Genomic DNA, 21,857 nt, shown 5'->3' with positions numbered 1-21,857 from the left:
TGGGGTGGGTCCAGATTTAGTAGCTTTTGGCTTTGCGGGCACGTGCACACAGAGGTGGGCCAGGGTCTGCACTGATTACATAGCTCCCATGGCAGGCCCAGGTGCGCAACTATGGCAGGTCCCAGTGCCTGACTTCAGCAGATCTGTGCCAGCGGCTTTGTGATCACAGCAGCTGAGGGACATTCAGGTTGATTGCCTGCATTCCCATGACTGAGGTGGGGCCGAGGGCAGTGCCAACAACAGTGTATATTGTTAGCCTGCACAACGGGTGACAGACGACACCACAGAACTCACTTTCTGGTGGACAGCTCCTGCAGAGGAATACTTAGTGGATCCTCTTCCAGCAGAAGCGCTCCAGTTCCACTTCCCCACACTGCACTTCAGAATTGGATCTGGAGGCTTCTACGCCAACAGCTGGGGAGCAGTCCTGCCCCTGACAGGACTGTGGCAGCCACAGAGCAAAGAGGAGGCCCCCACTCAACATCCAGTACAGGCTCTGGTCACCACAATACCAGTCAACACCCGCTATCAAGGGGATGATGCCCAGCACATACTGAAGAAAGACACGGCAGTCATCCATACTAAAAACAGCCCTCACACCAAAAATATGACACTCATGCAGCCTCCACAGGAATGCTGCCACATAAAAACAGCCCTTAAAGACCACAATAGATAACTGTTTCTCCTAAATTCCTAAAGTCAGAGAAATATAAGCAAAAAGGAGAAGAGGAAGCACTCACAATTAATAGAATGAGAGAAATCCCCTGAAAGAACAAGGAAACAGACCTCTCCAGTGTACTAGATCCCAAGTTCAAAAAGGAGGTAATAAAAATACTGAAGGAATTAAGAAAGGCTATCAACAGAAATACAGATCACTGTAACATGGAACTAGAAACAATAAAGAGGAGCCAGTGAAAACTAGAAAACTTATTTGCTGAGACAGAAGCCAAGCTAAAGGCAATAAATAGCAAACTAAATAATGCAGAAGAATGAATAAATGATCTGGAAGGTAGAATGATAGAAATCACCCAATCAGAACAGCAGACAGAAAAACAAATGAAAAAAAATCAAAGCAATATATGAGACCTCTTGGATAATATAAAGTGAGCCAATCTATGCATAATAGGGATCCCAGAAGGAGAAGAAAGAGAAAAGAGGATTGAAAATATATTTGAAGAAATTATGGCTGAAAACTTCCCAAACCTAAAGAAGGAAACAAATATCCAGGTAAAGGAAGCCCAGACAAGATGAACCTGAACAGACCTACACCAAGACATGTTATAATTAAAATGGCAAAAGTTAAAGAGAAGATTCTAAAGGCAGCAAGAGAAAAACAAAAAGTTAGTTACAAGGTAACCCTCATAAGGCTATCAGCTGATTTCTCTACAGAAACATTGCAGGGCAGAAGGGAGTGGCAATTATATATTCAAAGTCCTGAAAATGAAAAGCCTGCAAATCTGGGATACTCTACACACAACAAGATTATCGTTTAGAATAGAAGGATAAAGAATTTCTTAGACAAGCAAAAAGTAAAAAAAATATAGCAATACTAAACCTAACATAAAAGAAATATTGAAAGTTCTTCTCTAAATAGAAAAGAAATAGGGAATTCCCTGGCAGTCCAGTGGTTATGACTCAGCACTTTCACTGCCAGGGCCAGGATTCAATTGCTGGTCGGAGAACTAAGATCCTGCAAACCATGCAGAGCAGCATAATTAAATACATACATATATACATACATACATAAATACAAAAGAAGCAAGAATCTATAGGAAAGAGAAAAATCACAATGGGAAAAAAAATCACTTAAATAAGGCAGTACATAGATTTAAAAAAACTTTTGTGAAACTAATGAACAGCAAAAGGATAAACGTGAAGATATTAGAGAGGACATCAAAATCATAAAATGTTGGGGAGGGGAGTAAGGAAATGTAGGTGTTTTTTTTAGAGTGTGTTTGAGCCTATATGACTACCAGTCTAAAGCAAGTAGATAAATAATGGGTTAACATACTTGAAAAACAGGGTAACCACAAATCAAAAACATATAATTGATTCACAAGAACCAAAAATAAGAGAACTCAAGCACAGTACAAAAGAAAACTATCAAACTACAAAAGGAAAAACAACAAAAAGAAAAAGGAACAAAGAAGAAATACAAAATCAACTGGGAAGTAAGGTTTAAAATGGCAATAAATACATATATATTAATAATTACCTTAAGTGTCAATGGACTACATGCTCCAATCAAAAGACATAGAGTGACAGATTGAATGATAAAACAAGAGCCTACAATATGCTGCCTACAAGAGACCCATTTAGGGTGAAGGGCACACATAGATTGAAAAGTGAGGGGATAGAAAAAGGTATTACATGCAAATGGAAGTGACAAGAAAGCGAGAATTGCAATACTTATATCAGACAAAATAGACTTTAAAGCAAAGGTTATAAAGAAAGATAAAGAAGGGGACTTCCTAGGTGGTGCAGTGGTTAAGAATCCGCCTGCAAATGCAGGGGACACGGGTTTAATCCCTGCTCCAGGAAGATCCCATGTGCTGCGGAGCAACTAAACCCATGTGCCACAACTACTGAGCCTGCGCTCTAGAGCCCATGAGCCACAACTATTGAGCCCATGTGCTGCAACTACTGAAGCCCACGTGCCTAGAGTCCATGCTCCACAACAAGAGAAGCCACCACAATGAGAAGCCTGCACACAGCAATAAAGGGTAGCCCCCACTTGCCACTAGAGAAAGCCTGCATGCAGCAACAAAGACCCAATGCAGCCAGTAAATAAATAAATTTATTAAAAAAAAAAAAGATCAAAAAAAAAAAAAAGATCAAGAAGGACTCTATATAATGGTTAAAGGATCAATACAGGAAGAGGATTTTATAATCATCAACATATATGCAGCTAATATAAAAGCACCCAAATATATAAAACAAATACTAACAGACATAAGGGGAGAAATTGATGGGAATACAATAATAGTAGGAGACTTTAACACCCCACTGACATCGATGGACAGATTTTCCAGACAGAAAAATCAGTAAGGCAGCAGAGATCCTAAATGACACAATGAAAACACAACCATACAAATCTATGGGATGCAGCAAAAGCAGTCCTAAAAGGGAAGTTCATAGTGATACAGGTTTTCCTCAAAAAATAAGAACAATCTCAAACAACCTAACCTACCACCTAAAAGGTTTACAAAAAGAAGAACAAATAAAACCTAAAGTTAGCAGAAGGAAGGAAATAATAAAGATCAGAGAGTAAGGAAATAAAATAGAGATTTAAAAGACAATAGAAAAAAATCAGTAAAACCGAGAGCTGGTTTTTTGGGAGGATAAACACAATTGACAAACCTCTGGCCAGGCTCACCAAGAAGAAGAGGTCCCAAATAAAATAAGAAATGAAAGAGGAGGAATAACATATGATACCACTGCAGAAATACAAAAAATCATGAGAATACTATGAACAATTATATCCTAACAAGTTGGACAACCTAGAAGAAATGGATAAGTTTCTAGAAACATACAGCCCACTAAACTGAATCAAGAAGAAATAGGTAATTTGAGCAGACTTATTACTAGAAGTGAAATAGAATCTGTATAAACAAAAACAAATAAAAAAACACCTCCCTGCAAACAAAAGTCCAGGACAGGATGGCTTCACTAGGGAATTCTACCAAACATACAAAGAGATAAACTTATACTAATCCTTCTCAAAGTCTTCCAAAAGATTGAAGAGAAAGACTCCCAAAGTCATTCTGTAAAGCCACCATCACCCTGATACCAAAATCACACAACACCACTACCAAAAAAGAAAATTACAGGACAGTATCACTGATGAACATAGATGCAGAAATCCTCAACAAAATATTAGCAAACCTAATCCAACAGCACATAAAAAGGATCAGACACCATTATCATGTTGGATTCATCCCAGGGTCACAAGAATGATTCAACATAAGCAAATCAAACAATGTGATACACCACATCAACAAAAGAAAAGAAAAAAATCACCTCAGTAGATGCAGAAAAAGTATTTGATAAAATTCAACATCCATTCATGATAAAAACTCTCCTAAAGTGAGTAAAGAGTGAACACATCTCAACATAATATAAGCTATTTATGACAAATCTACAGCCAATATAATACTGAGTGTTGAAAAGCCAAAAGCCTTCCCACTAAAATCTGGAACAAGACAAGGATGCCCATTCTCACCACTTCTATTCAACATAGTATTGGAAGTCCTAGCTGCAGCAGTCAGGCATGAAAAAAAAATAAAAGGTATCCAAGTTGGAAGGGAAGAGGTAAAATTGTCATTATATGTGGAAGACATGATACTATATATAGAAAACCCTAAAGACTCCACACAAAAACTACTCAAATTAAGCAAAGTAGCAGGCTACAAGATTAACATATAGAAATCTGTTGCATTTCTTTACACTAACAATGAATTATCAGAAAGGGAAAGTAAAATAATCCCTTTTAAAATCACATCAAAAAAATAAAATACTTAGGAATAAACCTGACGTCAAAGACTTTATATGCTGAGAACTATAAAACGTTGATAAAGGAAATTGAAGATGATTCAAAGAAATGGAATGATATCCCATGCTCTCCTATTGGGAGAATTACTGTTGTTAAAATGGCCATACTACCCAAAGCAATCTACAGATTTAATGTGATCCCTATCAAACGATCCATGACATTTTTCACAGAACTAGAACAAATAATCCTAAAATTTATGTGGAATCATAAAAGACCCAGAATTGCTAAAGCAATCCTGAGGAAAAAGAACAAAACTGGCTGCATAACACTTCCAGAGTTCAGAGGAAACTATTCATACAAAGGTACAGTAATCAAAACAGCATGGTGTTGGCACAAAAACAGACATATGGATCAGTAGAACAGAATAGGGAGCCCAGAAATCAACCCACACATCTATGATCAATTAATCTTCCAGAAATGAGGCAAGAATACACAGTGGAGAAAAGACAGTCCCTTCAGCAAGTGATGCTGGGAAAGCTGGACAGCCACATGTAAATCAATGAAGTTAGAACACCCCCTCACAGAATACACAAAAATAAACTCAAAGTGGATTACAGACTTAATTATAAGACATGACACCGTAAAAATCCTAGAAAACAAGATAAGCAAAACATTCTCTGACATAAATCATACCATTGTTTTCCTAGGTCAGTCTTCCAAGGCAATAGAAGTAAAAGCAAAGATAAATAAGTGGGACCTAATCAAACTTACAAGCTTTTGTACAGCAAAGGAAACCATAAACAGAGCAAAAAGACAACCTACAGACAGGGAGAAAATATTTGCAAATGATGCAACCAACAAAGGCTCAATTTCCAAAATATACAAACAGCTTATACAACTCAATAACAAAAAAACCAAACAACCAATCAAAAAATGGGCAGAAAACCTAAATAGGTGTTTCTCTAAAGAAGGCATCCAGATGGCCAATAAGACATGAAAAGATGCTCAATATTGCTAATTGTTAGAGTAAGTGCAAATTAAAACTACAATGAGGTATCACTTCACACCAGTCAGAATGGCCATCATTTAAAAGTCTACCAATAAATTCTGGAGAGAGTTTGGAGAAAATACTCTTACACTTTTACACTCTTACACTATTGGTGGGAATGTAAATTCATGTAGCCACTATGGCAAACAGTTATGGAGGTTCCTTAAAAAACTAAAAACTGAGTTACCATAGGATCCAGCAATCACACTGCTGGGCATATATCTAGAGAAAATTCTTAATTTGAAAAGACACATGCACCTCAACTTTCATAGCAGCACTACTTACAATAGCCAAGTCATGGAGGCAACCTAAATGTCCATTGATGGATGAATGGATAAAGAAAATGTGATATGTGTGTGTGTGTATAAATATATATATATATTTCTATATAATGGAATATTACACAACCGTAAAAATGAATGAAACCATGCCATTTGCAGCAACATGGGTAGACCTAGAGATTATATACTGAGCCAGGCAGAGAAAGACAAATATCATATGATATCACTTTTATATGAAATCTAAAATATGACACAAATGAACCTATTTACAAAACAGAAACAGACTCAGAACACAAATTTACTTTTACCAAAGCTGGAGGGGTGGGGGGGTGTGTGGCAGAGGGATAAATTAGGAGTTTGGGATTAGTAGATACAACCTACTATATATAAAAGATAAACAACAAGGTCCTACTCTATAGCACAGGAAACTGTATTCAATATCTTGTGTATAATAGAAAAAAGTAAAAAGAAATCAGTGAAATTTATTTTTAATCACATTTTATATAACCAGTATGTAAAAATATCAATACATTGTGTAATCAATATAAAAAATATTGAAAAAGTATTTTAAAAGATAGTGCCTACTTTGTGGGATTCTTATGAGGCTTAAATGTAGTAATTCATGCAGAGCATTTCAAGCTCTTCAAAAAATGCCCAGAACATAAGAGGCACTCAGTAAATATTAACTGCAATTAAAAAAGGAGAAAAAAATACAATTGATTTTCTTTATATGTATCTTGTATTCTGCCACCTTGCTGAACTTAATAGTTCTAGGAGACTTTTGCAGATTCCTTGAGATTTACTGCAAGTAGGGATTTACAGCAGTTTATATCATCCTTTATAATGTATGTGCTTTTAATTTCCTCTTTTGCCTTATTGCCCTGACTAGAACTTCTAGGATTAGTTGAATAAGAGTGGTGAGAGCAGTATCCTTGCCGTGTTCCCAGTCTTAAGGGATAAGTATTCGATCTTTCACCATTAAGTATGATGTTATCTGTGTAGATTTTATAGATGTTTTTTATCAAATTGAGAAAGTTACTCTCTATTCCTAATTTTCTGAGAATCTTTATCATGAATTGTGTTGAATTTTATCAGATTTTTTTTATATTACTTGATTTGATCATATGATTTTTTCATTTTAGTATGGTGGATTACATTGTTTAATTTTCAGATGCTGAGCTAGCTGTGTATTCTGAATGAACCTTACCTAGTCATGGTGTAAAAATCTTTTTATGTATTGCTGAATGATACTTGTTAATATATTTTGTTAAGGATTTTTACATCTATATTCAAGACAGATATTGGTTTATAGTTTTATTTTTGTACTGTCTTTGTCTGATTTTGATATCAGGGTAATATTAGCTTCATAAAATCAGTTGGGAAATGTTCCCTTCCCTGTCTATTTTTCTGGAAGAAATTGTGTAGAGTTGGTGTTAATTCTTCTTTAAATGTTGGGTAAAAATTCTCCACAGAAATCATCTGGACCTGTAGTTTTTTGAGGAGATCACCATATGGCCTTTCTTAACATATGTTCCATATGTATGCTTGAAAAGAATACGTATTCAACTGATGCTGGAGGAAATTTCCTGTGAATGTCTATTAGATCATGTTGTTTGATGATTGCATCAGGGATCCCCAAGACCACACTCGGGCTCGGATATTTGCTAGAAAGACTCACAAAGCTCAGAAAAACTGTGATATTTGTGGTTACATTTAACCAAACGTTGAACTGATGCAGCATGGCCCAGCGCCCTAAGCAAATGAATTTTTAAAAGGCATTTACTGTTAGTTACATTATTAGCATAAACTTTATGGTTTGACCCTATGTGTCAGGTATACAGAGACACTCTTATAGAACAGGATGTTCCTTGACTCAGGAACCAGTCAAGGGGCAGTCCTTTCTTTGGAATATACACTGTTTGCACAACCCAACCCCAGTGAATTAGCCATTTGCTGCACAATGGTGCTTTTGAGTTTTTTTAATATCCTTGTTGATTTTCTGGGTAGTTCCATCAGTTGTTGAGAGGAGATGTTGAAATCTCCAAATATACTTGTGAATTTATCTGTTTGTCCCTTTTGTCATCATGTAATGTCCTTCTCTGTCTCTGGTCATTTTGTTTGGTCTGAACTCTACGTCATCTCTTATTAATATAGCCATGTCAACATAGGTTTCTTTTGATTAATGTTTGCATGCCATATCTTTTTCATACTCCTGCTTACAACCTGCCTATATTGGTATATTTGAATTGAGTTTGCTTTATGATGCCAGAATCTCACCCTGTGTACACTGGTGCCAAATTGAATCTTGGAGACAGATTTTGGGTGAAGTAGAAAAGAATAGCTTTATTGGTTTGCCAGGCAAAGGGGGACACAGTGGGCTCCTGCCCTTGAAAACTGTGTTCCAACCCAGGAGGATTTGATGAAGAGTTTTATAGCAATAGTTCAATGGTGGGGTTGCTGACAATATTAGGGTGTTTGCAGGGCTTGCACTCCCTTCATCTCATCTCAGGTGGTCTCCTAATCTTGGTGAGCTTCTCTGGTCCCTTTAACCTTACCTTAGGTGGTTTCTTGTCTGCTGCTCTCTTGATTTGCAACTGTTCAAATCTGCCCTTTGGAACTCAGGGAAGATCATGGAGGCTGGAGTCTTGCCTACAAGAAACAGAGGACAGAATAGGCCTGCATGCCGGGGAGCCCCACAGGGCCCTGCTCAGTTTCATACGTAACATCACAGTCTGATGGTGTTTACATTTTGCCAGTTCCAGTGAAGTGCAGAAATCTTACCTCCCCTTTACATACCTATATTAGTTTCCTAGAGCAGCTGTAACAAAGTGCCACAAGCTGGATGGCCTAAAACAACTGAAATTCATTATTCTGGAGGCTAGATGTCCAAAATCAAGGTGTAAGTAGGACCATGCTTCCTCTGAAACCTGTAGTGGAATTCATCCTCACCTCTTTCTAGCTTCTGGTGGTTTGCTGGCAATCTTTGACATTCCTAGACTCTTATCTGCATAATTCCATTCTCTGCTTTTGTCATGACATGGTGTTCTCCCTGTGTCTCTGTGTCTTCACATGGCTGTCTACTTATAAGGATATGAGCCATTATTGGATTAGGAGCCCATATCACTTCAGTATGACCTTATCTTAACTAGTTATATCTTCAATGACCCTAATTCCAAAAAAGGGTACATTCTAAGATACTGGGGGTTAGGACTTCAGCATATCTTTTTTGAGGGAAAACACTTCAATCCATAGCACTGCCTTTTCCCTGGCCCATTTAAAATATAATTATCTTAAGTGTTTTCTCTGCATGCATTTATAACCACATCAGGTAGTATTATGATTTTTGCCCCAATCATAAATCATAATTTGGAAACTCAAGAGGATAAGTAAAATGTATTATAATCTAACCAGATTTTTACTCTTTCCGTTTCTTTCTTCCTGCCTATCATTCCAAGATTCCTTCTTTCATCATTTCTTTTTTGTTTTGATAACGTCCTTAGCCATTCTTTTAGGGTAAATCTGGCAATATATCCTCTTAGTTTTCCTTCATCTGAGAATGTCTTGATTTCTGTTTCATTCCTGAAGAGTGTTTTCACTGGGTATAGAATTCTAGGTTGACAATTCTTTTCTTTTAACACTTGAAAAATGTGCCACTTCCTTCTGGCCTTCAAGCTTTCTGATAAGAAATCCTGTCATTCACATTGTTTTTTCCATATGGTATATAGGTAAGGTGTTGTTTTTCTCACTGCTTTTCAACATCTTTCTCGTCTTTAATTTTCAGACATTTGCCTATGTTGTGTCTTGATGTGGATTTCTTTGGTTTTAACCTGTTTGATGTAGGTTCAGCTTTCTTGAATCTGTGGGTTATAGTGTTGTTGTTGGTTTGTGTTAGTGTATGTGTGTGTGTGTATGCCAAATTTGAAAGCTTTCAGCCATTATTTCATGGAGTACTTTTTCAGCCCTGCCCTCTTTTTCCTCTCCTTCTGGGACACCAATAACATGAATGCTAGATCTTCCTTATAGTCCCACAGGTCCCTAACTGCCACCTCATTATTGCCAGGTACCGGTTTGAGTCGGTTCTTCCTTGGCCTCTCTTGACACACAAATGGGGGAAAGCGCTTCTCATTACTGCTGGGCTGGGGTAGGAATTTCCACTCTCTATTAGACCTTCCTGATACCACTCTGTCTGGGAAGGGCAGGAGTGCCTAATTATTTCTCACCAAGTGGCCTCCACTGACAGATAAGTGGTATGACCTTGTTAGCTCTGGCAGTGGTAGAAATTCTGACTCTCCAGTAGGTCTGCTCTGATACCACTGTGGTGAGGAGAGAGAACACCTTGTTATTACCATATGAAGATGAAAGTCCAGGCTCCCCACATGGTCTCCACTGAAACTTCAGAAAGTAGAGAGCTTATTATTGCTGGGTAGGGAAAGTTCCAGCCTATCCCTGCTTGACATTACCATGGCAAGAGGTTGGGGCACCTTCTTATGGGCTGATGAGGAATGAATTCTCGGCTTCCCACTCAGGCTTTGAGGATGGATGGGGGTAAGGCCACAGTTTTGTTTTGTTTTTTTTTCCTGTGGTATCTGGCTGTAGAACAGTGATTATTGTGTAAGTTTTCTATCTTGCTAGAGTGCCTTTTTCCTGATTCTTTGGAGAGAGAGCACGTTTTTATTGGGCTATCTTTTGTCTGTGCCTAGTGGTGTTTCTAGTTTCTAGCTAGCTTCTTCAGTTCCAACTCTCGGGTGTCTGAGGCAAAAAGAAAACACATGGAGCTTATCACTATAGCATACTTGGGTCCCAAAGTCCCAAACTGGTCTGCCTTCTTCTCTCCACCTTTCAGAGTCTTCTTATGATTTTTATATGTAATGTTCAATGTTTTTAATCATACTTAGTGGGAAAAATAGGGAAAATTATGTTTGTTTCATCTTCCCAGAAGCAGAAGTCTCCAGTTTTTAGTCTAGGCACCTTAGGGAAATGTAAAGAAGCATGTAAAACACAGTCCTTGCCTTAAATCCAAGTCTGATAGATAGTGTACCAATACTTTTAGAAATAAATGATAGACCTATATAAAATGGAACTCTTACAAAATAAAAATGTCTTTCTTCCATCTGCTTTACCACAGCTTCCTTCTTATATCTCCATTTTGTGATCATTTTGTACTGTTCATTGTTTATTTACCTCTTTGCCCAACTAAATTGTAACTTTCTTGAAGTCTTAGTTATCTTGATAACCCCTGGAACTCAGAATAGTGCTTATCAGTAAAGATTTTTAAAATCAAATTGAAACTCTGAAACTTCTATTTCTTTTATTATGTCTGACAAGATATGTGAAAATCTCTTCCATAACAAAACATGTAGAAATTCCGGATAAAATACAACGAATGTTCTTTTAAATGCATAGCTGAGCTCAAAAGAACATAAAGAAAATTCCAAAGCATCAACTCCAAAGATTGAGCTGCAAACTAGACTGACACGTGAGTTGTCAGATCATGATCAACTTGAAGGCATTTGCAGATACCAGGAAATCAGAAATTTAGGTTTGAATAGATTGAAGGTAGATAGAAGACAAAGCTTAGGGCCTGTTTAAGATGAGCAGTTGGAACTCTCTCTCCACCACCACACATACATGTACACAGAAAGTCAGGACCATCAAAAAGATACTGTCAATGGAAGGCTGGGCTAGAAAAACATCTGCCCTTCAGTAACAGGAGATGACAAGGCAACTTGTCTTTCAGCCTCAGTCTTAGGTAGGAAAAATTAGTGCCCCGAGAATCTATAATCACTAGTATGCTTTCACACAGGTTTGAGATTCAAATATACATAACCTTCATTGTCTGGAAACCTCAAGATGTAAAATTAACTCAAACTGATCCACGTTTTGTAGAATCCCAATGTATCTTATGAGAAGCAAGAGCATATTAACTTCAAAGAAATGTACCTTTAATGTCGGCCCCTCAGGATTTCCACATATTGGAGCTCAAACACATGCGCACAATCAATAACTCTAAAACTGGAGGATAAAATAAGCTACCAGAAGCCAAAGTCAGGAGAAAAAGAACAGCAGAAATAACCCCTTCAAATCAGATGCTGAAGTATAAAGTAACTATTTTTTAAATATTTAATGAAAAAATAGAGAAGATGAAAATATGACCAAGGAACAGGAAATTATTAAAAATGAAATTACAGATTTGAAAAAGAATCAAAGACTTCTGGCATTAAAAAAAAATCATTGATATGAACCTATCAACAAAACAGAAAGACTCATAGACATAGAGAACAGACTTGTGGTTGCCAAGGGGGAGGGAGGGAGGGAGGGAGGGAGAGGAATGGATTGGGAGTTTGGTGTTGGTAGATGCAAACTTTTACATTTAGAATGGATAAACAACAAGGTCCTAATGTATAGCACAGGGAACTATATTGAATATCCTTTGATAAACCATAATGGAAAAGAATATTAAAAAAGAATGTATATATGTGTATAACTGAGTCACTTTGCTGTACAGCAGAGATTGGCACAACATTGTAAATCAACTATTCTTCAGTTTAAAAAAAGGAAAAAAAAACTTTGAAATAAAAAACCCAATGGATATGTTAAAAGTAAATTAGACAGTTGAAGAGAGAATTAATAAAATGGAAAGACAAGTCTAAAAAGTAATCCAGAAAGCATCACAGAGATAATGTGTCTAATTACAATTCCAAAGGGAGAGAATAGCAAAAATGGGGAAAGAAGAGATATTCAAAGAGATAATAGGTGAGAATTTTCTAGAATTGATAAAAGACATAACCCCTCAGCTTCAAAAACAATAATTCTCAAGCAGGATAAATGAAAGAAAATCTTTCTCAGGTATGGCAGATATGATAGAATAGCTCATTCAACATTGTTTCAGCCTGTTTCAAGTGAGCCTTCCTATAATATAGATGCTAAAAAGCTAAAACCTATATTTCGCATATTTCCTTGCAGGTAAGTTTTCAGATACATTCAGGTTTTGCCAATCGCATGGATTCACATGAGACTGGAACTCAGAATCAAGTTATGTAGGGAGGAGAAGTGGTAGTATGTAAGGCATCCATTTACTTATATGGATCTAGGCTGCTCATCATAGCTCTGGAACAAACAAGTGTGATGGCAGCTTCCTGAACTGTGAACTATAGCTATGATGGTATGATGCTGGATGCAACAGTTTGTCCAGAGGCTTTCCAGCTCTCCAGCTTCATAAATGTGAAAAAGAAAAAAATTCCTTTGGCAAGATAATTTTGTAGTAGTGTTCGTAAGTCATTCCTAGAGAGCCTAAATCTGTTTAGCATTTCTTTCAGAATTGAAACTATTAAATTATTTTCTGCTTTAGATAGAGTTATTATCTGCAGTTGAATCCTGATTGATACCTGTTTTCAAAAAGCATGCTAAAATTGCTGAAAGCCAAAGATCTTAAAAACATCCAGAAGTAAAACAAAAACATATTACCAACAAAGGAATAACAAATAGTCTACAGCAGTCTTATCAACAGCAACAGTGGAAGCCAAAACAGTAGACTGTTATCTTCAAAGTGCTGAGAGAAATTAACCATCAAGTTAGAATTGTGTACCCAAATATCTTTCAAGAACAAGGGTAAGATAAAAACATTTTGAGTCATATAGAAATGAAGAAATTTTACTAGTACACCTTACCAAAGGACCTTCTGAAAGATATTCTTTAGGAGGAAGAGCTGAGATACAAGAAAGAACAGTGAAGGAGAAAAAGTGAAAACCTATGGGACTATCTGAACAAAATATTGTGACTTTAATAATATCTAATTTGAGAGATTTTTTTTAAGGAACTAAAATGATGACAAAATAACATGTGAGATACAAGAGGACAGTCTTAGTTACGTAGTTCCTAATATAAGGTCTTTCTTATTTGGGGGTAGGGTACATTCAGTGATTAATTTTGGATTTTACATGTGCTTTTCTGATAACTACTAAAAACAGTCATTGATTTCACAATTTCAATTACAAAAACATGAAGGAGTAAATGAGATTATAAAAACTGAATCCAGAAGAAATCAGGAGAAGGGGAAAAAGAGAAGCAGAGAAAAGTGAGGACATATACAAAGCAGAAAGTGAAGGGGTAGAAATAATTCAAAATATATCAGTAATCACAGTAAATATAAATGGACAAAGCTAAGCAATTAAAAGACAAAGACTCAAATGGGGAAAAATCCAGGTATCTGCTGTTCATAAGAAACATGGTTAAAACATAAATACATAGTAATTTTGAAAGAAAAAGATATAAAAAGATACATGCCATACAAGTATTGACTAAAAGAAGGCTGGACTAGCTATTTTAATAACAAAGAAATTTAAGGCATTATTCATAACAAATGTGTTCATTACATTGTTATTAAAAGATTCAGTTTACCACACTCCAAAAAACGGCAACTCTAAACTTGTATGGAAAACTTTAAACAAAAATTGACAGCGTTACAAAGGAGAATTGCAAAGGTAAATACTCTATCATGATGAGGTATTTTAACACAGTAACTGAGCCCAAAAAATATGAATAAGATAGATAAAATTTGAGTAACATACGAAATGATTTAATATACTCAACAATTAAAGAATGCATGATCTTTTCAACCATGCATGGAGTAATTATTAAATCTACCAATACTAGCTTTAAAGCAGAGTTCAACAAATGTTAAAGAATTGGTATCATGCATAGCACATTCTCTGACAATTAGTTAAAACAGGATTAGTCAAAATAGCCCATATGTTTGGAAACTTAAAACTACACTTGTAAATATGAGTAAAAAAAGAAATTATAATAGAAATGTTCAAATACTTAGAATGGAATCATAATGAAAATACTAGAAACCAAAGTAGGATGTAGCTAAAGTGGTTCTTAGAGGGAAATGTTTACATTAAACGTTTACATTAGAAATAGAGGCTGAAGAATAATGAACTAAATATTCAACTTGAGGAATTAGGAAACAGATCAATAGAATAAACCCAAAGAGGAATGAAGATTGATACTGATAAAAGGCAGAAATTAATGAAACAAAAACCACAGATACAATATTGAAGATCAACAGTTACCTAATTTTGCTTCTTGCTGAAACCCTACTAAGACTACAACAAAGGAATTTATTTATAAAGCATAAACCCACAAGGAGAAGACTCAATAAAATTTTAAAAGCTAGAAAGTAAATGGATTACTGCTAACTACCTTAACTAACCCAAGAAAGCCAAATTCTGAGTCTAGAACCTCCAGTTTCCATCAGAGAATTTTCTTGAGTATCAGGCATTAGCAGCAACAGGCAGTTTGGCAAAGGAGATGGAGGAGGGGTCTAAAATAAAGAGGATTGGTTAAAAAGGAAACTGTTAAATGCTTAGGCTCTGTCACCCAACTCCATGCCACAGAGCAACTGCAGAAGTCTTCAGGTTAATTCTCTGGAAAGCGTAAACAGTGTCTCTAGATTGGATTTTGACAGGCACAATTGAGCATGCAAATACTGTACTAAAATCAGGTAAATTGGATGACCTTATGCTTTATGAATGCTGAATGCACAGATGTCTAGGCAGAATATTGAAAGAATCTTCTTATAGGGAATATGAGCAGCCTAAAAGACCTGATGATATTGAGGGTTCCCTAACAGTTGGCCCAGAAAAATAACCCTATGGTGAAGGTTACTAGTCTAAAGGCCTCACCTTTTTAGTTTCCTACTCTTAAGAATGAGGAGGAAAGAAAAAAAAAAAAAAGAGGAGACAATGCCAGGCATATGATGAATGTTTTCAATATGAAAGAGGCCAAAAGAAATAATAAGGGGTAAAAATCAGCTTACAGTAAACAACTTGTACATGAAGAAACTTCAAAAACAACAAAATGACAGCAACTATTATAATTCGTTAATATTCCTAGAAATATATTGTATCTATGAATCAAGAGTAACATGCTATAAAAAAGGAACATTCAGAGAATCCCCCCAAAAAGGATATTAAAAATATGATAAAATGAAAAGCTGAAATGAAGTGTTTGAAAGATACTGTTAAAGAAGGCACTGGAATTCTTTCTCCTAAACTTACATTGTTATTGTCTTATAGTCCATCACCCCCCATTCACCAGCAAGCATTCACCACAAGAGAGGCACTAAACCCATGGTATGGTCCATAGTAAACAGGACAGCATGGGGCCTCAGGACCCTTGGCCCCTCTCACCACTACTGCTGTGGACAAATAGCAAGTTTCCTCAAGTCCATGGACTACACCCTAGGGGCCATCAGAATGACGAGAAAGAAATAGAGAATGGAAGGAACTCAATAGAATTATTACTGAGCCAAAATAGAAGGACCAACATAAAAAAGGGGGAGGGGGTACTGTGCAGAGAAAGTGGAAGGGAGGGAATCATCACCAAAACAATTCAAGAAAATATCCTACAATTGAAGTACATGAGTTATCAGATTGAAAGAACCCACTGGATAGTAAGAACAGTGGATGGAATAGACCCATGCCAGTTGCAGAATTCTAGACAAGGACAATTCCACAAGTTTATAGACTTAGAAGGCAGATATACATACATAGGATTAGGGATCAGAATGGTTTGGGACTTAACAAAGCAGAACTGGAAGCCAGAATCATAGGATAATAACCCAGCCAAATTGTCAATAAAATATGACAAAATACATTTTCATGCATTCAAGTTCTCAAAAAAACTTAGATCCCATACACAGTTGCTCAGGAACCTATCAGAGGATGTGTTTGACCGAAATCAGAGAGAAAACCAAAAAGGAGGAAGACAGAGGATACAAGACATAGGAAATCCAACACAGAGAGAGTTGAAGGCAATTTCCACGGTAAAGGCGAAGGGAAGGAATTTTTCAGAAAATAGCTGTACACTGGACAGACAGCCAGTCCAGAATGAAGCAGTGTGACTCCAGACACAGATATGTTGAGGCCTTCTGTATTATACTCTCTTGACTTGATGATATATAGGTAGTCGGTCCCCAGAATCTTATCTGTACTTAGTTTGCATGGACCATATGCTGATGAAGTTCTTGCTCTCTCTTACGTGCCCTGCTACCTGGATAACCAAAGACATTCATTTCACCCCACAGAAGAATTTTGCTTTGAACTACTGAGAGCTGAAGATTGGCCCTGGTAAGTAAGCTTAGAAGCAGAAAATAGAGAGTATCCTACCCACACTGATCGTATCCCTGTCACATCTCAGCACTTGGCCCACACTGCAGTTCTGCCAGATGTCTTCACTTTGCTGAACCCTGTGCTTCTTGGGACTCTTTCTTGCCTCCCTCAAATGGGGCAGTGATAAACTCTGAAAAGCTGAAGGCATTCTATGACTCTTAAGCTCATCTTCTCTGAGAACCTTCATCAAACAGTGGCAATAATGTCCTTTCCATGAACAGCCAGGTTTGTGCTTTCCTGATGATTTTTAAATTAATCACCCTTTTCATTTGTTTATATGCAAATACTTATAGTTAAAGTAACAAAATATTTGAGAAAATCTATTCTTGTCATTCACCGTATTAAAAAAATAAAGGAGAAAAACGATATGATGATAGCAATAGATTCAGAGAAAGCATTCTGTAAAATTCAGCAGCTATTTATGATCTAAAAAAAAAAACCACACAAACTAAAACCCTTTACAAACTCAGTGCAAGGGAACTTTCTTAATCTTTAAATTATAGCACCTAATACATTTAATCATGAAATGTTTTTAAAAGTTACCTTTAAAATCAAGAATAAAACAAGGGTATACATTGTCACCACCTCTATTCAACACTACACCGGTGGGAGTTCTATCCAACATAGTGTTTGCAAATGACATGATCATGTGCAGAAAATACCACAGGACATGTACCAAAAAACTACTAGCAATTAAGTGGAATTCATCAAGGTCACAGGATTCAAATCAGTATTCAAAAATCATATTTCTATGTACTAACAGCAAACAATTGGAAAGTGAAATTTTTAAAAGTAGAATTTACAATAGCATCAAAAAACATCAAATGTTTAAGGATTAAATTTAGCAAATATATGTAGGCTTTATATATTGGAAACTGCAGTGAACAGTTTTTTCCTGAGCAAAATTGAAGAAGAACTAAATAAATAGATGTATCATTTTCATGGATTAGAAAACTTAAGTGTTATTAAGATGTCACTTCTCTCCAAGTTGATCTATAGGTTCGATACAATCACAATCAAAATCTCTGCAGGCTTTTTGGTAAAAATTGAGAAACTATTTCTGAAATTTACATGGGAATGCAGAGGATCTAGAAGAGCCAAAACAATTTTGAAAAAGAACAACGAAAAGGCTTATCTATAGAACAGAAACGGACTCACAGATGTAGAGAACAGACTTGTGGTGCCAAAGGTGGCGGGGGTGGGGTGGGGGTGGGGAATGGATTGGGAGTTTGGGATTAGTGAATACCAACTAATACATAAAATGGATAAACAACAAAGTCCTACTGTATAGTACAGGGAACTATATTCAATATCCTGTAATAAACCATAATGGAAAAGAATATGAAAAAGAATATATATATGAAAAAAACTGAATCACTTTGCTGTACACCAGAAACTAACAGAACAATGTAAATCAGCTTTACCTCAATTTAAAAAAAAATTTTTTAAAGAATCCAAAAAAACAGAAAATGAAATTTAACTCACAGACTTGGAGAAAATGTTTATAAAACATATGTTCAACAAAGTACTTACATTTAGAATACATAAAGAACTCTTACAACTCAGTAATAAGAGGGCAAATAACAATTTTTTTAATGGGTAAAGATTCAACAAACACCATATCAAAGAAGATAAAGGGATGGCAAATAAGCATATGAAAAGATGCTCAATAATATTAATCATTAGGGAAATAAAAATTAAAACCACAATGAGGTACCTCTATATACCTACTAAGGCAACTAAAATGAAAAAGACTGATGTCATAGCAAGTGCTGGTGAGGATGTAGAACAAAAAACACTTCTACCCTGCTGGTGGGAATATAAAATGATACAGTCACTTAATAAAACAGTTTAGCTGTCTTAAAAAGTTTAACATTCACCTGCCAGACAATTCAGCTCTTCTTCTCCTAGCTGTTTATCCAAGAGAAATGAAAGCATATGTCCATACAAAGACTTATTTATGAATGTTCATAGCTGCTTTATTTGTTATAGCAAAAAACTGAAAACAACACAAATGTCTACCAACATTTGGACAGATAAACAAATTGTGGTATATCCATTTAGTGGAGCACTACTCAGATGTAAAAGGAAATGAGTATTGATACACATAACAACATGGATGAGTTTCAAAATAATTATGCAAAATGAAAGAAGCCATATAACAAAAAGAATATACTGTATTATTCCATTTATATAACATTCTAAAAAATATAGAAACTAAGTTTTTGGAGGTGATGGATAAAGCTTTAAAAAATACATTAGCTACACCTATTATTTTGGGTAACTCACCAAGCTGCAGTTTCCTCATCAGCGAAATGAAAAGAATAATACCTGCCTCACAGGGTTTATTTGAAGATTGTATTCATATGTGTATGTTTGTTTATATATATTGTGTGTATGTAATATACTCTAGTGCCTGACACAGAGCAGATGACTCAATTAATGTTCTTTTCTATCCTACCACCCCCTGCCTCTTCCAAGGGACTGATAAGGTTACTGGGTACTTTCAGGTTACCTTCTTGATACGCTTAGCAAAGTCTTAGTGGCACATTTTTTTCTCAGTACCTTTTAATGCCTAAATGTAACAGGCAAATGTTTTAGAGAATTTAATAGATAGGTTTGCTTTTAATACTTATGAAAACCTTTCCTTCTTGTGACAGTGATGACCTCAAGCTCTGATCATGACATGACTTGACAAAATTTCATTTTGCTTTTTTTTTTTTTAACCCACAGGGTTTATCCATGGCTTAGAGGACTGGGTTATACATCCTTGGGTGTATTTTTATTGGGATTTTTATTATGGAACATAGATAACATCTTTTGCGATTCACTGAGGTAAGATATATTTTCTATCTTTGAAAAATATTTTTGGAATCTGTTAAGCAGAGCATTTCATAGGCATATAGAATTATTAGTGCACTGAAGTGAATTTTTGCCATCATTGAAATTAAAAAGATACATATAGCATAATAAAGTTAAATTCTGGGAATGCTTGTTTAAATTACCTAAAAATTTGGACCTAAGAATATTCCATAACTATAGGGATTTTTTGTGTGTGCATCACCATGCTATAAAGTTAATCAAATATTGACTAGGTCTTTGAAATCTGCCTAACCTACTATATTAAAGAAATAAGAAATAGGAATGATTTGTAATAAACATGTGAAATACACATATATAATTTTGTACTTTAATATGCTTAATGTTATTTTCTAAGAAAGGCAAGTATTCCTTTTACCATCTTTTCATCAGTTATATATTCACTGGAATTTGCATCTTGGGTCTCTGGACTCTAGTCTGTCACCTAAGACACTGTCTGTCTGGGCCTCAGTTTCCATAAAATGAACATGTTAAGTAGGTTAAACTAGTGGGTGCTTCCAACTCAAAATTCTGTGACTTAATAGTTTTGCATAATTGTAGACAACAGAGGAATATATTGAATAGCACCACAGAGAGGCAATCAGCAAAATTTAAACTGTGGGAAATCTATAGAATGAATGACCTAGTCTCTTCAGCAAATAAATTGCAGAGGGGAGAAAAAAGGGAGGAGGAATGTATAGATTGAAAGACACTTAAGAGATATATCAACCAAACTCAATGTAATTACTTTTTTTGGATCTTGATTGAAACAAACCAAGTGTTTAAAAAAAAAAAAAGCTTTGATCAGTAATTGCATATCTGATGATATTAAGGTATTATTGTTAATATTTCAGGTGTCAAAAATGGTATTATAGTTACGTTTTAAAGAGGTTTTAATCTTTTAGAGATATATACTAAAATTTTTAGAGATAAAATGATATAATATCTGGGATTTGCTTCAAAATAATATGGGAAGGAGAAGTAGATAAGAGTTTAGATGATACAAGATTGGCCATAAATTATAATTGTTGAAGCTGGGTAAAGGGTACATTATTATTTTGCCTACTTTTGTACATGTTTGAAATGTATACTTTAAATGCACAGAAACAAATAATACATCTTGCTTAGAAAACTAAGATCTAAGTGAGTGGTTCTGAATCAGTACCGTAATATCCATCAGAACACCAATTGGAGCTTTTACAACACAAAGGTAAGTCATCATCCTCTGTGTGAGAGCCTCTTTGTTTCTACTCAGAAACAAAGTAGAGGGACTTCCCTGGTGGCACAGTGGTTAAGAATCCGCCTGCCAATTCAGGGGACATGGGTTCGATCCCTGCTCCGGGAAGATCCCACATGCGGAGGAGCCACAACTACTGAAGCCTCTGCACCTAGAGCCTGTGCTCTGCAATGAGAAGCCACTGCAATGAGGAGTCCATTCACCACAACAAAGAGTAGCCCCTGCTCACCACAGCTAGAAAAAGTCCTCATGCAGCAGTGAAGACCCAACACAGCCAATAAATAAAATAAATTTTAAAAAAAAGAAAAGAAACAAAGTGGGTTCCTAGAGATGTCCCCAAAATTTGTGGGGATATCTAGGAAATAATTTGGTGTTTCATTGAATTTCCCCCCTCTCAGAATATTAATATGATACACACTTAATCAAAAGATCTAGAATTTGAGACTCAGCTCTGCCACTAGCTGAGTGACTTGGGCAACTCAATAATCTCTCTGAATCTTATGTTCCTTATCTGCAAAGCAAAGCTTATAACAGCCACCTCAGAGACTCACTATGAAGTGAAATAACATAGATACAAAATGACTTTATAGACTGTTTGGTGCTCTTCTAAAATGATGGTTGTATGTAGGGCATAGAAAAAATTGTTGTCTAGTTTCTTGAGTGAATAGCTTAGTTGACCGGTGTTTCCCAAAGTGTTTTTGAGGAAACACTTGTTCCATAAGGTGTTAGTAAGATATTACCTGAAAGAAGGGTTCTATGGATTAGT

At 35.9% G+C, this 21,857-nt stretch overlaps 1 protein-coding gene across 5 annotated transcripts in view; it reads left to right on the top strand.

The window, feature by feature from the left end:
- The window catches only part of ACER3 (alkaline ceramidase 3), a 191,306-nt gene that overhangs the window by 156,795 nt on the left and 12,654 nt on the right, over positions 1–21,857 (top strand). For all 5 annotated transcript variants that reach the window (XM_057750225.1, XM_057750228.1, XM_057750227.1 and 2 more), the window contains one exon: positions 19,729–19,830. In XM_057750225.1, coding sequence (XP_057606208.1) covers positions 19,729–19,830 — 102 coding nt within the window. The remainder of the gene's footprint in view (positions 1–19,728; positions 19,831–21,857) is intronic.

This window comes from Hippopotamus amphibius, chromosome 9, assembly GCF_030028045.1.
Source record: "Hippopotamus amphibius kiboko isolate mHipAmp2 chromosome 9, mHipAmp2.hap2, whole genome shotgun sequence".
NCBI classification, from domain to species: domain Eukaryota; kingdom Metazoa; phylum Chordata; class Mammalia; order Artiodactyla; family Hippopotamidae; genus Hippopotamus; species Hippopotamus amphibius.
The sequence above is the reverse complement of the archived record's forward strand: the minus strand, read 5'-3'. Positions and strand labels throughout refer to the sequence as shown.